At 37.2% G+C, this 15,674-nt stretch overlaps 1 protein-coding gene across 1 annotated transcript in view; it reads left to right on the top strand.

Moving 5' to 3' along the window:
• Window positions 1–15,674, top strand: part of ROCK2 (Rho associated coiled-coil containing protein kinase 2) — a 166,814-nt gene that overhangs the window by 88,666 nt on the left and 62,474 nt on the right. Inside the window, exon 4 of the mRNA XM_032172219.2 lies at window positions 6,845–6,982. Coding sequence (XP_032028110.1) covers window positions 6,845–6,982 — 138 coding nt within the window. The remainder of the gene's footprint in view (window positions 1–6,844; window positions 6,983–15,674) is intronic.

Here is a 15,674-nt window from a genome sequence, read left to right as displayed (position 1 = left end):
TAATACTCTTTGCCTTGTAGTCTGCTATATTATTTATATGCCAACTTTCTTACCCTTGCAGTTTGCATGGTATATCTTTCTCCATTTGTTTTCAACTCATTTGACCTCATAATTAAACTATATAACTTATGTATATATTTATATATAATATGTATATTAGATATATGTATTAGTCCATTCTCACATTGCTGTAAAGAACTACCTGAGAGACTGGATAATTCATAAAAGAGGTTTAATTGACTCACAGTTCTGCAGGCTGTACAGGAAGCGTGGCCGGGCAGGCCTCAGGAAATTTACAATCATGGCAGGAGGTGAAAGGGAAGCAAGCAAGTCTTACGTGCCCAGAGAAGGAAGAAGAGAACAAAGAGGGAGAATGCGACACACTTTTAACAACCAAATCTCATGAAAACTCACTATCAGGAGAACAACAAGGAGGAAGTCCCTCCCCATGATCCAGTCACCTCCCACTAGGCTCTTCCTCCAACACTGGGGATTACAATTTGACCTGAAATTTGGGTGGAGGCACAAATCCAAACCATATCAATATATAATTATTATATATAAGTATGTGAACTATAATTGCTTTTTAATCAGTTTTTATAATTTATGTTTATTAATTGGAGTATTTAATCCATTTATAATTACACATATTTTAGACTGTTTAAAATGGTATTGGAATCCCCTGAGTCTTTTCATTTTCATTTATTCATTTTGTCTTTTTCAGATTGATTTGTGTTTAAGTTCACTGACTTCCATATAGTTTCCTTTTTTTTTTGAGATGGAGTCATACTCTCTCATCCAGACTGGAGTGCGTGGAGTGCAGTGGCACCATCTCGGCTCATTGCAACCCCTGCCTCCCAGGTTTAAGCAATTCCCCTGCCTCAGGCTCCCGAGTAGCTGAGATTACAGATGCACGCCACCATGCCCGGCTAATTTTTGTGTTTTTAATAGAGACGGGGTTTCACCATGTTGGCCAGGCTGGTCTCAAACTCCTGACCTCAAGTGATCCACCCACCTCAGCCTCCCAAAGTGCTGGGATCACAGGTGTGAGCCACTGCACCCGGCCTAGTTTCCATTTTTCTGTTGATATTTACTTCTATTCACTCATTAAGACTATATTTTATTTCTTTAATATATTTTCCCTTAGTTCTTTGAACATATTTATAAGAGCTATTTTTAAGTATTTGTCGGTTGAATCTAACATCTTTTGGGGCCATTTTCTATTGACTGCTTTTTTCTTGATGATGAGTCGCATTTTCCTTTTTGCCTATATAGTAATTTTTAAATTATATACTGTACCTTGTGGATGTATGGTGGAGACTCTGGGGTTTTGTTATTTTTCTTTGAATACTATTGATTTTCATTCTGATAGGCTGTCCAGTTACTTGCTGTTCATCCTTAACTCTTGCAGGCTGTTTTACACTTTGTAAATGTAGATGTGTGGAAAGATCAAGATGTTTCCCAAGTTTTTTTTTTTTTGGGACAGAGTCTCGCTCTTTCCCCCAGGCTGGAGTGCAGTGGCGCAATCTCCGCTCATTGCAAGCTCCGCCTCCCGGATTCATGCCATTCTCCTGCCTCAGCCTCCCAAGTAGGTGCCCGCCACCCCATCACCATGCCTTGCTAATTTTTTGTATTTTTAGTAGAGACGGGGTTTCACCGTGTTAGCCAGGATGGTCTCAATCGCCTGACCTCATGATCCGCCCGCCTCGGCCTCCCAAAGTGCAGGGATTACAGGCGTGAGCCACTGCACGCGGCCCCCAAGTTCTTTGACATTTGTAGGATGCAACCTCCAAACTGTGTTTCCCTTTGGATCTTTTAGGGTTTAATATTAGGCTTTGTTAGATTTGTGCTAGAGTAGGTCTTACTTTAGAGCCTGGTTCTTTTTCATAAGATGCGTCAGCTGGACGTCCAAGAAATTAGCAAGGTTTCTCTACCTTTTTTTTTTTTTTTTTTTTTTAAGAGACAGGGTCTCACTGTGTTGCCCAGGCTGTCTCAAACTCTTGGGCTCAAGCAGTCCTCCTGCCTCAGCTTCCCAAAGTACTGGGATTACAGGCGTGAGCCACGACACCTGCCCTTGTCTACTTTTGCTTGTCTGGAAATCCTGTGTTCTTCCAATGCCACTTAACCTCTAGTGTTTATGTTTTACCATAACCCCAAAGCAGTTGGTCTCTAATAAACCTGGACTGCTTTCTCTCTGGATAGCCCAGCCTTTAGCCAAGTACACGCCTGTGACTTCTAGGGATCTCCCTCTCCTTACTTTCCAGTTTCCTGCCCAGAATAATTTAGCTTCTTCATTTGTCTTAAACTCTGATCTCTGCCTCCTCAACTCAGCAGAAACATGAAATTACATGCTGCACACTGGTTGCAATATTGACTTTTATCAGAGTTTCTGGGCAATTATGGGGTTGACTTGGTGAGTTTCTCTTCTCTCGGGAATTACAGTCTTGTGTTTATTTTACAAAACCTGAATACAGTTGCCTTGTGTGTTTTGTCATTTTTGATGGTTGTTTACAATGGGAGGGCTAGCTGGTACCAATTACTTCGTCATGGCCAGAAGTGCAGGATTCTGAGTAATAAGTATACAAATGTATTGTGTCATCCTCGGACTTATTTGTATTTTCCATCAGTGATTTGTTCAAACCCACTCCCCTAATACAGTTTTGTACCTGGCTTTTATTGGAGGGGGGAACAAAACTTTTCCTATTAAAGAGGCATAGCATTTTATGATTTTCTAAAATTTTATTGCATTTTATAGAGTATCTGGTGTCATGGTTCTTCCCTGTCTCCTCTGGAGAAGACACCAGCATATCTTTGGTTTACCTTATTTTCATCAATATAAGTATTAACTGTACATGTGGATAGTATTTGACAAAAGATAACTGGAAATATTACCTGCTGAATCTTTTTTAAAACTGGAAATTGATGGTGTGGCCACTTGTAAAATAAATTTTTGCAGATATTAATTGAGTCATTAAATATTTAGTGAGTGCCTGTTTTATTGCCATTGTACTTGGCACTAGGGATATAATGGAGAACAAAATAGGCGTACATAATCCCCATCCTTGTTGAATTTACATTCCATTATGGGAGACAGGCAATAAATACAAAGAAACAACATCAAAAATTACAAATTATGATATCTACTAGGAAGAAAACAAATAGGGTTCTATGGTTGAGAACAGTGAGTTCCTAGTTTAGTTAGGGTGATCAGAGAAGACCTCTTTGAGGAGTTTTATATTTAAACTGAATGGATAAGGAGGTAGTGTCCTTATGGGAGAGGTTGAATTAGGTACTATGATGGGTTTTTAAATACCTTTCCAGTACCCATAAAGATCCTGAGGAAAGTTTCGTTATATTAGAGGAACTGAGAGAAGATAAGTGTATCTGAAGTATGAACAACGGGAAGAAAATGACAAGATTTAAGTTGGGAAGGTGGACATAGGCTAAATGATTTCGGACCCTGTAGACAATGGTCAGGTGCTTGATTTCTTCTTATCTTCTTTCTTCCATCCCTGAATAGGGTAACCATATAATTTGTTGTACAAAAACTGGCATACTCTGAGTAAAAAGGAGCACCAACTGGATGGAATACTGGGTTGACAGATGTAATCTGGCCCTGTTTGGGAAAATCATCCTAATTGTGTACATAACATATGTAGAAATAGTATAGATTCTGCCTGCAGATTACCTTTAAATATTATTATTATTATACTTTAAGTTCTGGGATACATGTGCAGAACATGCAGGTTTGTTACATAGGTATACATGTGCCATGGTGGTTTGCTGCACCCATCAACCTGTCATCTACATTTCTCCTAATGCTATCCCTCCTCTAGCCCCTCGTCCCCTGACAGACACTGGTGTGTGATGTTCCCCTCCCTGTGTCCACGTGTTCTCATTGTTGAACTCCCACTTATGAGTGGGAACCTGTGGTGTTTGGTTTTCTGTTCCTGTGTTAATTTGCTGAGAATGATGGTTTCCAGCTTCATCCATGTCCCTGCAAAGGACGTGAACTCATCCTTTTTTATGGCTGCATAGTATTCCATGGTGTATATGTGCCATTTTGTTTATCTAGTCTATCATTGGTGGGCATTTGGGTTGGTTCCAAGTCTTTGCTGTTGTGAACAGTGCTGCAATAAACATACGTGTGCATGTGTCTTTATAGTAGAATGATTTATAATCCTTTGGGTATATACCCAGTAATGGGATTGCTGGGTCAAATGGTATTTCTGGTTCTAGATCTTTTTTTTTTTTCCACCCAGGCTGGAGTGCAATGGCGCGATCTTGGCTCACTGCAGCCTCAGCCACCCGGGTTCAAGCCATTCTCCTGCCCCAGTCTCCCAGTACCTGGGATTACAGGTGTGCACCACCATGCCAAGCTAATTTTTGTATTTTTAGTAGAAACGGGGTTTCACCATGTTGGCCAGGCTGGTCTCGAACGCCTGACTTCAGGTGATCCGCCCACCTCAGCCTCCCAAAGTGCTGGGTTTACAGGCGTGAGCCACCGCGCCTGGCCTCTGGTTCTATATCCTTGAGCAATTGCCACACTGTCTTCCACAGTGGCTTAACTAATTTACACTCCCACCAACAGCATAAAGGTGTTCTATTTCTCCACATCCTCTCCAGCATCTATTGTTTCCTGACTCTTTAATGATTGCCATTCTAACTGGCATGAGGTGGTATCTCATGCTGGTTTTGATTTGCATTTCTCTAATGACCAGTGATGATGAACTTTTTTTCATGTTTGTTGGCAGCATAAATGTCTTCTTTTGAGAGGTGTCTGTTCATATCCTTCGCCCGCTTTATGATGGAGTTGTTTGTTTTTTTCTTGTAAATTTGTTTAAGTTCCTTGTAGATTCTGGTTATTAGCCCTTTGTCAGCTGGATAGATTGCAAAAATTTTCTCCCATTCTGTAGGTTGCCTGTTCACTCTGATGATAGTTTCTTCTGTTGTGCAGAAGCTCTTTAGTTTAATTAGATCCTATTTGTCAGTCTTGGCTTTGTTGCCGTTCCTTTTGATGTTTTAGTCATGAAGTCTTTGCCCATGCTTGTGTCCTGAATGGTATTGCCTAGGTTTTCTTCTAGGGTTTTTATGGTTTTAGGTCTTACATTTAAGTCCCTAATCCATCTTGAGTTAATTCTACTTACTATGTATATAGCCCTTGGGCAGTTTGATGTCTCTGTGCCTCAGATTTCCCATTTGTAGTATGGGGAAATAATACCTCACTGGGAATGAAGATTAAGTAAGATAATATATGTATCAAAACACACAGTGCCTGGCACATGCCAAGTACTTAGTAAATCTGTTCTTTCAGCAGATATTTATTGAAAGGTTATTATGTGCCAGACATTATAATAGGCAATGGGGATTAAACATTGAACCAAATACAGAAATCCTTGCCTTCATTGGGTTTATATTCTGGTGCTGAGAAATAGGTGATAAATAAGTTAAAAATGGGATGTAAGATGGTAATAAGTACGATGAAGCAAAAACATGACACAGAGAATGGAATATGGAATATGCTGGCAGCAGAAGGGGACAGTGAGCTAATATGGAATATGCTGGCAGCAGAAGAGGATAGTGAGCTGAAAGTTTAAGTAGATTGATCACAGTAGACCTCATTGAGAAGGTATGATTTGAACAGGGATTTGAGGAAGTGAAGGATTGAGCCAGCTACAGGAGGTGATTCCAGGCAGAGGGAACATGCAGAGATGATATGGGAAGCTGTTAGGGGATTTTAAGCAGAGGAATGACAGGAAATGGTTTATATTCTAGAAGGGTGACTAGGCTGTGGATAAGAAGAGAGTGACAGCAGGGAAACAAGTTGGAAATTGAAATAAAATATGTTGAACCAGGGTGGTATCAGTGGAGGTAGTTAGCAGTGGTTGGATTCTGAAACTTCTTGAAGGCAGAACTGACAGGATTTGCTGATAAATTTGATAAGCTGCTTGAGAGAAAAAGAGGTGCCAAAGGTTTTTTAGCTAGAGCAACTAGAAGGATGAAGCTACCATTTACTGAAACGGGGAATAACTGTGGGAGGAATAAATTCAGGGGTGAAGATTAGGAGTTTCAGTTTTAGGCATCCTATTAGACATCCAAGTATTAGTTTTAGCAGTTGTTACTTATCTAATAAATGCTAACTGTTATAATTATTCATTAAATATTTATTGGCTCTCTGGTGGACAGTTTGCTATGTTCTTGGAATTAAAAGGTGATCAAAAATAGACAATCTTCTTGCCTTTATGGATTTTGCAGTCTAATTGGAAACATAGAAATTGGTCAAATGACCTCATCGTTGGTAGTATTTTTTTTCCTAAAAAACAAACAAACAAACAAACAAATAAACCTTTAATTAGGGCACCTAAAGAGAAATAAGAGTGACTTAACAAAATCATATGTATCCCTTGATATCTAAATTTATTAGGTTTTTACGGGCAGATAGTGAGGGATGTGTATACATTGATGTTTCAGACTACTTACATAAATGGTTTTTTTCAGTAGACATATATTTTAAGTTTCTTATTTAACAATACCTCATTCTTAAAGTTGGTTAGCTTAATTAATATGAGAGAATGAAGCTTCACGAATTTACCTTCATTTAGTTGAAATGAGAGAGTTGTATATTGAATTTAGTGTTTAAAAGTATTATATATTTCATGAAATACTTAGGTTGTTAGAAATGTTCTCCTTTGTTTCTTTCATTAAAAATGTTTTGCTTTTACTTTTTGTTAGCTAAGGACCATTTTTTTGTAACTGAAGTCTTTAATAATAGCATTATAGTATCATCTGTTTACCTTTCTCATAACATGAAAGTATTGATTTTTGTGTTTTAAAAAATCAACAGGTTCGTCATAAGGCATCGCAGAAAGTTTATGCTATGAAGCTTCTTAGTAAGTTTGAAATGATAAAAAGATCAGATTCTGCCTTTTTTTGGGAAGAAAGAGATATTATGGCCTTTGCCAATAGCCCCTGGGTGGTTCAGGTAAGCATACTAACTTTTATAAGTTTATTTCCTTTTTTTATGAGTGCTTTATTATTCATGAGTTGATTTTTGTGTGCCAAGTCTTATGCTTCATTTACATGGTAACAGTGCAGTCATTTTTAGGAGATTTGATTCAAAACATTTGTTTAATGTTCCAAAACAGTATGTCCACATAGATATGACATGAATACTTACTTAAATTGTTGTATGGAAGCAAGTATTACTTGCAGCTTTTTCTTCTTGATTCTTTTATAAAGAATTGGCTTGAATACCAGTATGCCATTATTTCATACCCACTTGTGATTTACATAGTAGGAACATAGTAAATTCATTGAATCATCTGGAAGGATATATACATATTAATATTCCAACATGGCACATGTGTACATATGTAACAGACCTGCACGTTGTGCACTAGAACTTAAAGTATAATCATTTAAAAAAAAAAAAAAAGTTTGTGTGGCCAGGCGCAGTGGCTCACACCTGTAATCCCAGCACTTTGGGAGGCCGAGGCAGGTGGATCACGAGGTCAGGAGATTGAGACCGTCGTGGCTAACACAATGAAACCCTGTCTCTACTAAAAATACAAAAAAATTAGCCGGGCATAGTGGCACACACCTGTAATCCCAGCTACTCGGGAGGCTGAGACAGGAGAATCGCTTGAACCCAGGAGGCAGAGGTTGCAGTGAGCCGAGATTGCACTCCAGCCTGGGCAACAGAGCAAGACTCCATCTAAAAAAAAAGGAAGTTCATGTTACATTAATCAGCCTATCTTGAAAAGAAAAAAAAAAAAAAAAAAAAAACTTCCCACAATAAACATTTAGAAAATTCTACAATATTGTGGCTCCTAATTTTGCCTTTTATTTGACTGTGGGTTAAGGAATTTATGGTTCTGCTTTGCCGTCATTCTTTTTTTTTTTTTTTTTTTTTGAGATGAAGTCTTGCTCTGATGCCCAGGCTGGAGTGCAGTGTTGCAATCTCTGTTCACTCCATCCTCTGCTTCCCGGGTTCAAGCGGTTCTCCTGCCTCAGTCTCTGGAATAGCTGGGACTACAGGCATCTGCCACCACGCTTGGCTGATTTTTGCATTTTTAGTAGAGATGGAGTTTTGCCATATTGGCCAGGCTGGTCTCGAACTGCTGACCTCAAGTGATGTGCCTGCCTTAGCCTCCCGAAGTGCTGGGATTACAGACGTGAGCCACCGCACCTGGCTTTTGCCTTCTTTACTATTATTATATTTCTCACTAGCTTTGCTTCTCTAAAAATTTTTTTTATACTAGTAACTAAATCTGCAAACATTTTTGAACAAGTGTCCTGAGTAAGATTGGGTATATACCAGTTCTTGTTCAGAATGCTTAAATGATCTGGGAGTTTGATACCTTGCTTGTGGAAGGCAGTTCAGATTCCCACCCCCCCCCCCCCCCCGAAAAAAACCCCACTTTTGACCATGTTATTTAGAAGCTCATTACTGTTGCTTTTTTTATAAGATTGATCTTCACTCCTGCTCCCCCCTCCACTTTTTTTAAAAATAGTAGGCATTGAATAGAAATTCTAATATGTACAGCGAAACTAAAACTTTTATGGTAAATTCTATACCATGATAATTTTTTTTTTCCCTTGAGACGGAGTCTCCCTCTGTCACCCAGGCTGGAGTGCAGTGGCACGATCTCCACTCATTGCAACCTCCACCTCCTGGATTCAAGCGATTCTCCTGCCTCAGCCTCCTGAGTAGCTGGGATTACAGGTCCTCACTATCACACCTGGCTAATTTTTGTATTTTTAGTAGAGAGACAGGGTCTCACCATGTTGGCCAGGCTGGTCTCGAACTCCTGACCTCAAGTGATCTGCCTGCCTTGGCCTCCCGAAGTGCTGGGATTACAGGCATGAGCCACTGCGTCCGGCCTGCATACCATGATAATTTATCTGATTAAAGAATGATTGCAATAAAGTATTTGTTTCACTTTTAGCTTTAAATTGCTTTCATAGTAGCAGATTGCCATCTCTGGTTATTTCATAAATTGATATTCTTTGATCTTTAATTCTGCTATGTGAACCTTTATAAAGTGTTAATTGAGATAGAAGAAAATCTGCTGATTATTGAAGTAATTGGGATAATGGATCTGAGGAAGCAAACCAATAGTGAAACATAGTACAACTGAAAAAGTAAATCCGATCATAATTGTGGCCTTTATATGCTTATCTCTCTTGGTAAAGAACATTCCATGCACCATTATGTGTATAAAATGTTTGACTTTTTGGGAAAACTTGTCAGAGTGACTGACTTATTTTTATTTGTTGTTTTATTCAGTGATTTTGAATATTTTCACAGAGTTGTACAACCATCACCATTACCTAATTTTAGGACATTTTTCTCACCCTCCAAAGAAGCCCTGGACCAATTAGCATTTATTCCCCCCAATTCCCCCTGCCCCCCTGCCCCTGTCAACTACTAGTCTATTTTATGTCTTTATGGATTTGCCTATTCTGAAAGCTTCCTATAAATCAGATCACACAACATGTATGTATGTCTTTTGTGACATCTTTCACCTAGCCTAATGTTTTGACATTCATTCATTCATGTTATAGTATGTATCAACACTTAATTTCTTATTATGGTTAAATAGTATTCTGTTACATGGTTGTACCACACTTCGTTCATTCGTCACTTAATGGACATTTGTGTTGTTTCTCCTTTTTGACTATAATGAATAATGCTGCTTTGAGTATTCTTTCATAAGGATTTTGGTACATATGTTCACACATTTCTTTTAGGAATCTACATTGCAGTGAAATTGCAATGAAATGAGTTTCATTTCATGAATCTACGTTGCAGTGAAATTGCAGTGAAGTGAGTCATCGGATATGCCTATAATTAATTTTATTGAATTATTTCAGTTTTCCAAATCTCAGCTCTTATTTTTAAATGACTATTAAATATTTAATTGTATTAATGCCCCCATAGTTACTATACTTTTGTTAGAAATACCACTTTTCATTTTTGTTAAAATAAATTAGCCACAGTAATAGGTCAAATCTTGGGCCTATCCGTATTTCTTAGAAATATATTATTAGGGTGATTTCTGAATTCAATAGATAAATATTGACATATTTTAAAAACTTTTATTCTTTTGTGGGTAGAGAGGACTTTTTTGTCTTTTTAAAGCCATTTATATATCCAGTTTGCTGTGTTTTTCTAGTGTTCTTATTTTTATGGCAAATGCTTCCTTGCTTTCCTTTGTAGTTTTGTCACCCAGATGTGTACCCCTAAACACCTTAGTTTAGTTTTGGCATTAAAAAAAAATTTAAGTTCAGGTATATCTTTTAAATCTCTCAATGTAGAGAGTTTCCCTCTTCTTTCATTTACTTTTGTCCCCAGGTTGAAGAAACCTGGATTTTGCTGATCTCTTCTTGTGGTGTAGTTTAACATGTTTCTCTCTCACTTGTAATTTTGTAAATTCGTTGTTAGATATAGAGGCTTGATCAGATTCAGATTTCACTTTGGAAGGGGACGGTGTAGGACTACTTCATAAGCCAGGTTCATAGGCCACCTATAAGAAGACTAATGTCTGGTTATCTGGTGTGTTACCAGCTATTTGTGCTCAGTGTCTTGATATATCATTTATTAAGGTTTGTAAAATGATACTTCAGTTCAGTCATTCCTTCTTGGTTATAGTGACTGGAATACTTCTGTGAAGAAAAGTAATTCTCTGTTTACTTGTTAGTTACTCAGGGTGCAGTTCACACTGGAAGGACAGGATAAATGCTTTATTCTTTTATTGTATTTACCAGTTTTCAAAATAAGGGTGACCAGTTGTGGGGGAGAATCAGTTTGAACTCATGGACTTAAAACCTGTTTGATATGTTTCAGTCCTTTGAATATCTTATTGATGCTCAAATTGTGGTACCTTTGACCAGTGGGATCAGAATGAGGTTGGTTTCTGAAACCTTTAACGAAGCCTTAATAGTCTTTGATAGCTTGCTTGCAATGTGATGTAACAGGGTGCTCCAGACCTATCTTAAACATTTGCTGCTCTTGATGTGTAATTAACTGTGCTTGTAGGTCTGTCTTTTATACATGTGTGAGTTTTTCTTTACAATAGATTCCTAGCATTGGGATTGCTAGGTCAGATGGTATGCACATTTGACATTTTGATTGATAGCACCAGATTGCTTTGTTAAAAAATTTTTCTTTACAAGTTTACATTATCTTTGTACAATTGATGTTCTCTTTCATCACAGTTTTAGCAAATACTTGATATTGTAACTATTCTAAATTTTTACTAGTTGCATGCTTGAGAAATAAGGTGTTAACTGTGTTAAGTTGTACTTCCTTGATTACTTATGAGATCCAGCATCTTTCATATGCTTATTAATAATTTATATTCCTTATACATTAAGCCTAAAAATATAATTTATATTTTTATAAATTTATAATATAATTTTATAATACATAATTTATAATATAATAATTTATATTTTATACATTAAGCAATGTATAAGGAATATAAATTTCATTGCTAATGTATAAGGAATATAAATTAGTAAGCAAATGAAATATGCTAATCTTTTATAGTACACTGAAAAAGATTTCAAAGTAGTGTAAAATTTAAAGTAAATGCTATTTGCAATAATGTGATTTTTAAAAGTGGGATACTGAATTTGATTTACTAATATTTTGTTAAGCAGTTTTGCATCAATGTGCATAATGAGATTTGACCTTTAATTTAATTTAATTACTTAAACATGGGCTCTTGGTTTTCTTATTATGGTAAGACTAATAGACATAATAGGGAAGCATACTACTTTTTTCTGTGCTTTGGTATGGTTTATATAAAATATAAACTATTCATTTCATGAGGCTTGAATGAACTTAACTTGCAAAGCTTTCTAGAAAAAAATTCTTTTTTTTTTTTCTTTTTTCTAGAGACAGGATCTCACTCTGTTGCCCAGGCTGTATTTAAGTACAGTGACAAGGTCATGGCTCACTGCACCCTCAAACTCCTGGGCACAAACAATCCTCTCACCTCAGTTTCCCAAGTAGCTGGTACTGCAGGCATGTACCACCATGCCCTGGCTCATCTTTGGTAAAGACCGGGGTCTCACTATGTTGCCCAGGCTGGTCTCGAACTCCTGGCCTTAAGCATTCCTCCCATCTCTGCTTACCAAAGCACTGGGATTATTATAGACATGAGCCACTGCACCCAGCCTAATGATATATTTTTCCATTTAAAAAATGTATTATAAATTTCAAACATATCCCAAAGTAGAAAAAAAAAAGTATATTGAATCCCCATGTACAGTTCACCCAGCTTCAACAATTACCAACCGTGGCCAATCTCATTTCAGTTATGCCAGGAATTACAAACATTTTTTGGTAAAGGGCCAGATGGTAAATATTTAGGCTTTGCAACCTAAGAGGCAAAATTGAAGATATTACTTAAGTATTTATATAATGAGAAAACAAATTTCTGTACAGTTTTTATTGATTAAATTCAAGAGATAATAAATACAATTTTAAAAATACAGGTCTACTAATGAGAAGAGTGAAATTCTTTTCTGGATGTTTGCTCAACTGGGGTCCACAATTAGTGTTTCCTGTCATCAAAATTAAGTGCAAATACTCATCTGTTAATGCTGGTGTGTAAAAATATTTTACATATTCATCTGTGAAAATGTCCTTTCACACAGCTAGGTATTGCCACGTACTATAATTATCCACTAACATGTGATTGTTTTTTTTAAGTTTTAGATTTATAGAAAAATTGAGCAGACGGTATAGAGTTCCTATGTATCTCCAATACAGTTTCCCCTGTTATTACAAATGTATGAATGAACCATTATTGATACATTAAAGTCTTTATTTAGATTTTTTAAATTTTTACCTGTGTTCTTTGTTTCAGGATCCCATCCAGAATACTACATTAAATTTAGTTATCGTGTCTTCCTAGGCTCTTCTTGGCTGTGACAGTTTCTCATACTTTCCTTGTTTTTGATGACCTTGACAGTTTTGAGGAGTACATGAATTATACTGTAGGATGTGGATGCTCCTCTGTAGGAATTTGTCTGATGTTTTTCTTATTAATTAGACTAGGGTTATGGGTTTTTGGGAGAAAGACTGCAGAGTAAAAGTGCCATTTTCATGCTGTCATATCAGGAGTACATACTAATACATTATTTATGACTGTTAATGTTGACCTCAAGCATATAATTTTGATTTACCATATTTATCACTTGGAGAAGGCATTTTCAGAAAATTTTATAATTCTTCTTTTGATAGTTACAGGTTAATCATTTCTAATTGAAGATTAGATAGAAGAAGCCCCTTGATTGGAAAGTTCAAATAGATTTTGAAATATGGATATTTCCCTTGCACTTACATTTGGGCCAAAAATGCTGCTTCAAAATGAGGAAATTAACATTGATACATTACTGATTAATATTCAGATCCCAATCAGGTTTTCACCAGTTGTCCCAGTAATGTCTTTTATAGCAGGAGGATCCAGTTTCAAACCACATCACATTTATTTTCTTTCAGTTTTGAACATTTCCTCAGTCTTCCCTTGACTTCTCAACCTTTTTGGCTGTAATATCCCCCACTAGGCTGCCCCTTTGCTTGGATGTCCTTTGGACCCTGTTTGTGTTACCAACCACAGGTTCCTAGGATCCCAGGCACTAGAAAATGAAATGAGGCAAAAAAGTGTCCCAGACAAGGCTTTATTCATGGCTGATGTTAGAACACAAAGGAGACAGCACTGGAGAGAGAGTTCTTCAGCTGGCTCCCTGAAGACAGGTCTTTTTGTTGTTTTAAGAACCATGATGACATAAATAAGCATGAGATACTTGAATGTCATTACATGTGCAGGGTGGAGCACAAGGTGTGCAGGCGCAGTGAGAAATCATGGTAGTACACACATGGCATGATAACAAAATGGTGAATAAGCTCCTCCCTGGGTGGGAAGTTTAGTATTATAAGGAGGCAAGGGGTAGAGATTAGCCATTCTGGTCTTATGCACATATGGGCGATAGGATTAACTCCCTTGAATAAGATTTAAGATGGGATGCTGTGTATTTTAGTTTCTTCAAGATCATACTTCAGTTGAGTATGGCACTTGATAAGATTTAGGATGGGATACTGCTTATCTTAGTTTCCTCAAGTTCCAGCCATCAGCTGGAAGGAAGGTCAAGGTAGGGGTAGAATCTCATCCCTCCTCTGTCTCACTTGGGCTTTGGTATCCCATGGCACCCATCCTCACACGTGAATGGTCCTCCTTCCCTTCCTGAGCTCTGATACCCTCTGTGTGGCTTGACTTCTGACTCCTTTTACAGTATGTTTTGATGAATAGTAATTCATAATTTTAATACAGTAAAAGTGTAATCAAACTTTTATGGTTAATGGCCTTTTGTGTTCATTAAAATTTGTCCCTACCTTGAGAGTATGAAGATACTGTGCTATGTTACCTTTCTGACTTTTATTTTTTCCCTATTAACCTGTCGTATCATAGTCCATTAGGGCTCCTATAACAAAATACCATAAACCAGGTAGCTTATAAACAACAGAAATTTATTTCCCAAAGTTCTGGATGCTGGGAAGTCCAAGATCAAAGTGCTGGCAGATTTGTTGTCTGGTGAGAATCCACTTTGTTATATATGGCACCTTGTCTCTGTGTCCTCACATAGTAGAAGGGGGTGAATGAGCTCCCTTGGGCCTATTTTATAAGGGCAGTAAACCCATTTATGATGGCTGACTTCATGTTATGCTAAAAAGGTGACTCAAGTGGCCTCCATGACCTACTCATTTTCCCAAAAGCCCCTTCTCCTAATACCATCACCTTAGGATGATGGTGTTATACCGTCATTAAGATTTCATGTGAATTTTGAGGGAACACAAAACATTCAGACTGTAGCACCTATGATCAGCCCAGAATGGATTTTTTAATAGAGTGTTACTTAAGGATTCAATTTTACTTGTTTCCATATGGATATTCAGTTGTTCCAACATTACATGTTGACAAAACTTTCTGTTCCCCACTGGTGTATGTTAACTCCTTATGTTGTCATTCATTTATCCATCTGTGCATAGATCTCTTTTGGGGTTCTGTATCTCACTGCATCATTTATCTGTTCTTGCCACCAGTAACACAATACTTTAATTAGCGTGGCTTACCTTGCTTGGTATTTATTGGAGTTTCTTAGAATTACGGGTTTATAGAGTTCATCAGACTTGGAGGTAGTTTGGCCATTATTTCTTTAAATGTTTTTTCTGTCTCAGCTCCTGTCCCCTAAGCCCCATCCCCTTTCTCAGACTTCAGTTACACATGTGTAATCTGCTTGATGTTGTCCCATAGGTAACTGATACTCTTTTTCCCACCAGTCTTTTTTTCTTTGCATGCTTTATTTTGTATAGTTTTTTTGCCATGTCTTTAAGTTCATGGATCTTCTTTTCTACAGTATCTACTCTAACTTCAGTCCCATTCTATTTGGCTTATTTGACTCCACAAAATTGTTTTGAGATTCATCCATGATGTATATCAATATTTCATTCCTTTTTATTACTTTTATTACTTTTTATTACGTATATCCTTGTAGGGAGATGTGACAATTTATCTGTTCATCTATTAATGGACATTCAGGTTTTTTTCCAGTTTTTCTGTCTTATAAATAAAACTATATTATTATTTCTGGATTAACTTGAT

Source organism: Hylobates moloch, unplaced genomic scaffold (assembly GCF_009828535.3).
Source record: "Hylobates moloch isolate HMO894 unplaced genomic scaffold, HMol_V3 SCAFFOLD_13, whole genome shotgun sequence".
Classification (NCBI taxonomy): Eukaryota; Metazoa; Chordata; class Mammalia; order Primates; family Hylobatidae; genus Hylobates; species Hylobates moloch.
Note: the sequence above shows the minus strand (reverse complement) of the source record. Positions and strands in the feature narration are given on the sequence as shown.